At 46.7% G+C, this 6,950-nt stretch overlaps 1 protein-coding gene across 1 annotated transcript in view; it reads left to right on the top strand.

Annotated features, from left to right (window-relative positions):
* The window catches only part of Tenm3 (teneurin transmembrane protein 3), a 436,338-nt gene extending 429,769 nt beyond the window's left edge, over positions 1–6,569 (top strand). Inside the window, exons 27-28 of the mRNA XM_055593562.1 lie at positions 2,393–2,523; positions 5,051–6,569. Of these exons, the coding sequence (XP_055449537.1) occupies positions 2,393–2,523; positions 5,051–5,806 (887 nt within the window). The 3' untranslated portion in view covers positions 5,807–6,569. The remainder of the gene's footprint in view (positions 1–2,392; positions 2,524–5,050) is intronic.
* The last annotated feature ends 381 nt before the right edge of the window (positions 6,570–6,950 follow it).

The following is a 6,950-nucleotide window of genomic DNA, read 5'->3' as shown; positions in this document are numbered from 1 at the left end:
TTTTTTTTGTCTGAGTCTAAGTTGCTGCATTAGTTAGTTCACTTTCAGTCTTTACCACAAAATTTCCAAGATAGTCACTCACAAAGAAGAAAGGTTTATGAGGACTCACAGCTTGGGAGTCCCATTGGCCCCAGTGCTTCCAACCAAAGCAGCACAGCTAGGCTGAGTACTTGGGGGAGGAAGCCAGGAAGTGATCAGCCAGGAAGTTGTGGGGCGGGGCAGAAAAAGAGATCTCAGCCCCATAATCCCCTTTGAGGGCAGAGCACAGTGGCATAAAGACCTCCCACATCCTCCACCTCTCCAAGGTTCCACCATTTCTTCAGGACAGTGATGGAGCAATGTCTCCCGGCAGTTGCTTACTCAGAGGACCTGGTTTCTCGGTTCTGTCTTCTTCCATGGTGACCGCTAACTTAGTGGTCAGGCTCTAGAACGAGGGTCTTTCTAAGGTGTGAGCCATGTGGCTCTCTCGTAGTGAAGACGCGAAGACTCAGCGTGGGCTTCCGCCACCCGAGAAGCGTGTGACGAAACACAGGCAGGGTCTCACAAGCTCTGTGACGGTCCCCCGTCCTGAGCTGGCATCTTCCACCCTCTTCTCCAAGAATTTTAAATTCTCCTGCCTCCAGCCTTCCATGTGTGGTTTATACTGCCGTAACTCAGCTCTCTGTCTTCTCTAGTTGTTTTCGGCTTGAGGTTTTTCTCCCTTGTTTTGGCTTGTGTCAGGTGCCCCATCAGCCTGCCTCTTTTCTGGCTCAGTGTTTGAGGCACACCAACGTGTCTTTTCATTCCTTAGGGCGGGTGTCCAAAATGCCACCCTATTGTGTCAAATCTGCTTTCCAACTTTCCAAATGGCACAGAGCTTGTTGTCCTCACTCCCTTCCACGTGGCTGGCTGTAAGTCCTTTCCTTCAGCTTCAGCAACGCCCTGTGGTATTCTCAGTCAGCACACACTCACATTCAAATCCCATGATCTTGGCAGTGCCTTTCCATGCTAAAGACTCTACACTGTTCAGAGTATGAGAAACTTCGCTCAACAGTCAACATTTGGGAGACGGAATACCTCCCCAAACATAAACCCTCACACACACACCATAATTGTAGAATCACTCTCACAGGAAGGTAGCACTTTTCCATCCGCTGTGAACCCTGTGGAGATTTCTCCCCACCCCCACATACACACACACACACACACACACACACACACACACACTGCCACCCCCATTTAACAGAGAGAACACCGCTGATTTTGTAGCCATGTGACACCCGGACAAAGGACCTGCCAGCCTGGCAATGAGGTGAGAGTTTGTGCCCTAAAGAAGGAAATGGGAAGCTAGCAGCTCTCCATCATTCTGACAAGCAGTTTACCACTGGTTATTTGAGGGGTGCTGACAGGGGCTGACTGAACGAGTAGAAAGCCCCTGAATTCATCTTCTCCTAGCAACGTGGACTGCAGGGAATGCCGTTGCAGCACTTTCTGAAAAACATCAAAAGGGAGATGGAACAGCACAAAATATATTAGGTGAAATGCAATTTCAAATTTTCCAGCAATGTGCTTAATATATAAAATAATCTACGCCCAACTGTACTCATGAAGCGGCAAGCCGGCCGAGTGGCCCTGTAAATCATAACCTCCAGAAGAGAATAAAAGCCTTATTCTTTGCTTAATGGCTTTTGGAGTCACATGGCAATATTTGAAAAATACCATTTTTTAAAGGTTTCCATGTTCTCTCCCCCAAAAAGTTAGTCTCCACCTGTGCACAGCGAGCCTTTGAAGTCAAAGCTGATGGTAAGCAGGCACGTCGGTTGCCCTCGGCCAGGGTTGCCAGCTTTTAGCGTTCCTCTTTGAATTCAAACCAACTGTGCATTTTCGTGCTCTCAGTCTTGGGGTTTTCACTAATAGAAAAATGGGTTGTGGGCATCCAGGTACCCCCAATCACACAGCTCCTACTGATGACCAGCCTTTACTAACTACAAACTTCATTCGTTTTCTGCATCTGTGTCTTGAATTCTCACGCCACTGTGCGTTGCTGTTTTTATCACTGTTCCTGGCACAGGATGCAATTTTGCGCCTCTGACAGTTTATCTGCTCTGTCTAAGTGAGTATCTATTACCCTCCATTTTCTGCAGCATTTGCCATAGTTCTGCTGTGGAGGTTACTGTCTGCATGTCTAAAAATAGACTGTGGGTTTAAAATGGCAGGAGGAAGGCAAGCACAGGCTTCTTTGCAGTTGATTATTTGTGAAATTGGGTTTGGGGGGGATTTTTTTGTTGGTTTTTTGTTGGTTTTTGTTTTGTTTGTTTGTTTTGTTTTGTTTTGTTTTGAAGGTCAGGATGTAAATTCGTGAAAGAGCCCAGTAAACTCTTAACACCTTTGATTCTGTGTGTTCTTCTTCTAGATGTTAACAGCTGGCTGGTGACATTTGGCTTCCATTTGCACAATGCTATTCCTGGATTCCCTGTTCCCAAATTTGATTTAACAGAACCTTCATATGAACTTGTGAAGAGTCAGCAGTGGGAAGATGTGCCGGTAAGAACCAAAAAGCGAAAGGAAGAGAACGTGGTGAATGGCATACTTGTGTCTTCTTCACCCAGATTTCATGGAACTACCCTTGTGCAAACTGTACCAAAACCAGCTTCTCTTTCTTCTTTTCTTCTTTCTTTTTCCACACTTCTGAGGAAGGAAAACTGACAGTTCCACCGCATTTCTGTTCAGCATGCTAGGGGCCTGTTAAACAGGCCAAATCTGTTTCTAGTAATGCTAATAAAAGCATTGAAATACACTATCAAAAGGCAATAAAATGCAGAAGCCTGTGTTTTTGTGTGTGTAGGGTTTCTGCAGAGAACCCCAGGAAAAAGCATTTATGGCACCTGGGAGCTGAAGGCAAGATTCAATAAACAGGAGAAGGGGGGATTCAGATTTCAAATTAGCAGCCCACAAACAGTGCCACAACGGCATTTGCAGAAAATAAAAATAAAAATGTCCTCTAGTAAGGCTCCGTCTACGAGCAGGTGTTCATAGAGTTTTCCTGAAAAATAACAGATCAGGAGGCCTGACCCTGTTGTGAGAAATAACCTAAGAAATAGAATGGGAAATTGCAGAGTCGAAACTGCTGTGTCAGGAAGTGGCTCTTTAACTCGCATCATTCAGAGCTCAGGAAAGAATGCCCAACAAAACACCAGGACTTCTCGCTCAAAGCAAGAATAATTAGAGATCAAGAAATTGGGTTACCTCTTAATGATAAGGAGAGCTCCGAGTTCCTAGAAAAGTTAATCCCCACCTGGAGCAATTTCCTACCACTTTCATGAATACAAAAAGGCAATCATGATTAAGACACAAATACACACATGGCATATACAGTGCTCAGAGATACATTTTTCTGATAAAGTTTCATTCTTAACATTTAAAAAAAAAAAACCCTGTTTCAGTGACATCTTTATTTAATGAACAAAATCCATCAAGCTTCTAACATTGCTTCCTTTTTTTTTCCCCAAGATTTTTTTTTAAGCTGCATTTACAGAAATGTGCATATTGTAGTGGCAAGGGGCCTTGGATGCTGAGTCCAGAAGAGGGCATAGGGTGCCCTGGAAGGAGAGCTACAGGCAGTTGTGAGCAGCCAGATGTTGGCACTGGTAACCCAACTCCCGTCGTAGGCAAGAGCAATGTGCACTTCATCCGGGAGCCTTCTCGCCAACCCTCATTTTAACATTTCTAACTACAGATCTATCTGGCCCTGACAACATGCCTTGAAGTTGAACCAAGGCCTCCTAATGAATTTGAGCAGGCATGACTTTTGAACATGTCTGCAAGCTCTGTAGTCTGCTGGTACAAACAGACTTGCCGACTTTTTTCTCCCCCCAGGCAGCCTTCTAATGTGGCTCAAGTTCTCTGTCAAAAAAAAAAACAAAAGTGCACCATAAGAGCAGCTTGGGGGATCATGAATTAAGACAGTGGGCAGCCTCCCTGGCACAGGAAGGGAGGAGGGCATTTCTCTCAGCGCTGCGAACTAAACAGATGTTTCCATTTGTCTGGAACAAACATCTGTCGGTTTAAGAAATGGCTGGGTTAGAATACCCCCAATTTCAAGCAGTTTGCCCACGGAGATGGTCCCCCGTCTCCAGATCTACATTAAGATACTTGTTTTCCAAAGTTTAAGACCGAGTGCCCAGCTGGCCCATAGTCCACTAATCCCTGCATATCTTAGCTCTGCAATTACGCCAGTGACTCTCAGCTAAAAACTGTGTTCCATGGGACAAGAGGCACAAAGGACTTACAGCACAGACATTTCAAAGTGTGGAAGGGCCTGGTGACCCCAGCCTTTCCCTGTCAGCGGCTTTCTCCGAAGCTTCCCAAGAGAAAACTATTGCCATGCGCCTGGTAGACTGGCTTTCCCACTCGGAGTGGTTTGAGAATAAAGCATCTAGGAATTATAAAATGAAAGATAACAATATAAATAGTTTGTCTGCCTTGAAAAAAAAAAGCTGTGAGAGATTATGTAAGATGTTTTAATTTTTTATTATTACCTTTTTATTTTGTGCGTTGCACATATAATCTCATACAACAGCACATGTACTGAGGTCGGAGGACGATTTGGTCAGACTTGGCAGTACGGACTTTTTACCCAGTGAGCCATTCACCAGCCAATAAACTCCCTTCTTGAACATTGTAGAAGCTAGTAGAATCACCATGAGGGAAGGCAATCCCATTCCATCCTAGCTAGTGTGTCATTCTAGTCCCTCTAGAGCCAAGGAATTGTCAACAAAGGCTTCTGCGCCTCCAGTCAGCCCTGTTTTGTTTGCTTGTTGGTTGGGGTTTGGGTCTCTGGTAGCTCACCAGCTCAGAATAGCTCTGAACTCACTAGGCAGCCAAGGATAGCCTTGATCCTCCTTCCCCTCCACCTCCCCAGTGTGGAGAGTAAAGCATGGGGGGCAGGGGAGGGGGGCTGCTTTATTTGTGGTCAGGAACAGGAAGATCGCCAGCAAGAGTGGCTCCCAGCCACCAGGATCTGCCTTCTGATGTTCTTTCAACCTCCCTCCTCTCGTGTTCTGCCTTTCAGCCCATCTTTGGAGTTCAGCAGCAAGTGGCAAGGCAAGCCAAGGCCTTCCTGTCCCTGGGGAAGATGGCCGAGGTCCAGGTGAGCCGACGCAAGGCGGGTGGCGAGCAGTCGTGGTTGTGGTTCGCCACGGTCAAGTCGCTCATCGGCAAGGGCGTCATGCTGGCTGTGAGCCAAGGCCGCGTGCAGACCAACGTGCTCAACATCGCCAACGAGGACTGCATCAAGGTGGCGGCCGTGCTCAATAACGCCTTCTACCTGGAGAACCTGCACTTCACCATCGAGGGCAAGGACACCCACTACTTCATCAAGACCACCACACCCGAGAGCGACCTGGGCACTCTGCGGCTGACGAGCGGCCGCAAGGCACTGGAGAACGGCATCAACGTGACCGTGTCGCAGTCCACCACGGTGGTGAACGGCAGGACTCGCAGGTTCGCCGACGTGGAGATGCAGTTCGGGGCGCTGGCCCTGCACGTGCGCTACGGCATGACGCTGGACGAGGAGAAGGCGCGCATCCTGGAGCAGGCTCGCCAGCGCGCTCTCGCCCGGGCCTGGGCGCGCGAGCAGCAGCGCGTGCGCGACGGCGAGGAGGGTGCGCGCCTCTGGACCGAGGGCGAGAAGCGGCAGCTGCTGAGCGCCGGCAAGGTGCAGGGTTACGACGGGTACTACGTACTGTCGGTGGAGCAGTACCCCGAGCTGGCCGACAGCGCCAACAACATCCAGTTTCTGCGACAAAGCGAGATCGGCAAGAGGTAACCCCTGGGCCAGCCCTGCGCACAGTCTCCTGTAGCACAATCCCAACCGGACTCTCCAAAGAGCCTTTCCAGAAGGACACTGCTCTGCAGACACACACACACACACACACCGCATACACACACGCAACACAGACCAGAAACAGAGACAACTTTTCCTGAATGACCTTAAAGGTGATCGGCTTTAAAGAATATGTTTACATACGTATATCGCTGCACTCATTTGGACTGGAAGTGTGAGAAGGAAAAAAAAAAAAAAGCATTAAAAAGGCAACGTTTTGCCGTGGCCCTCTGTACCTTCGAGGCCCTGTATTTAAGGTTTTAAAATGAAAAAAAAAAAAAAAATGCGTAAGGTGTTTCCAAGATATTACTGAATTGTCGACCTTTGCTTACAGGAAGTCATCTGTACTTAGGATATGATATATAGAGATCTGTTCGTTTTCAAATGTGGGGCAGAGTTACTGTTTCTAGAACCCGACTGCTTTCCCGTGCTGCATCGTAAGAGGACACTGGCACAGGGCCACCTGCCTCGGCGGGGGTTTAATAATGGATTTTACTAACATGGCTTGCCCTGGGAGGGAAAAACTGATGAATACAATCCTTGTCACTGATAAGCAAAGGAAACCCTGATTTTTTTGTAAATTATGTGAGACAAGTTGTTTATGGATTTTTTATATGAATTACAATTTACTGTACATCAAATATTAGTCTCAGAGGAGTTAATTTATGTAAAGTGTTTAAAAGTTTATACTTAAAAATAAAATGATAAAAACATGTGAACTGTGTGATTTTTTAAAAAAGGATTGCACCTTTTGTTATCTGTTATAACTGTACAGTATAACTTATTATATTGTAGAGATATAACAACTTATGCCTATCATGTCCAGAAGTGTTAATATTTTTGTATTAGGTTGAAAAAAAACGTGCAACTTTCTATCACTTAGATAGATAGGACAGTGCAATCCTAAGAGGGTAGCTAATCCGAGAACCCCTTCTGCTTCCTTCTCTTTCATCAGGCCACTGTCCTCAACCATTATCAACCAAGAGGCAGAGTAGACATCCAAGGCTGGTGGAATGTGATCGAAGATATTGGGGGAAAGGGGGACAGACAGAAGACAAGGGGGGAATAGGCTCTCTGACCCTCTCTA

Source organism: Psammomys obesus, unplaced genomic scaffold (genome assembly GCF_907164565.1).
Source record: "Psammomys obesus unplaced genomic scaffold, mPsaObe1.curated_primary_1811, whole genome shotgun sequence".
Classification (NCBI taxonomy): domain Eukaryota; kingdom Metazoa; phylum Chordata; class Mammalia; order Rodentia; family Muridae; genus Psammomys; species Psammomys obesus.
Note: the sequence above shows the minus strand (reverse complement) of the source record. Positions and strands in the feature narration are given on the sequence as shown.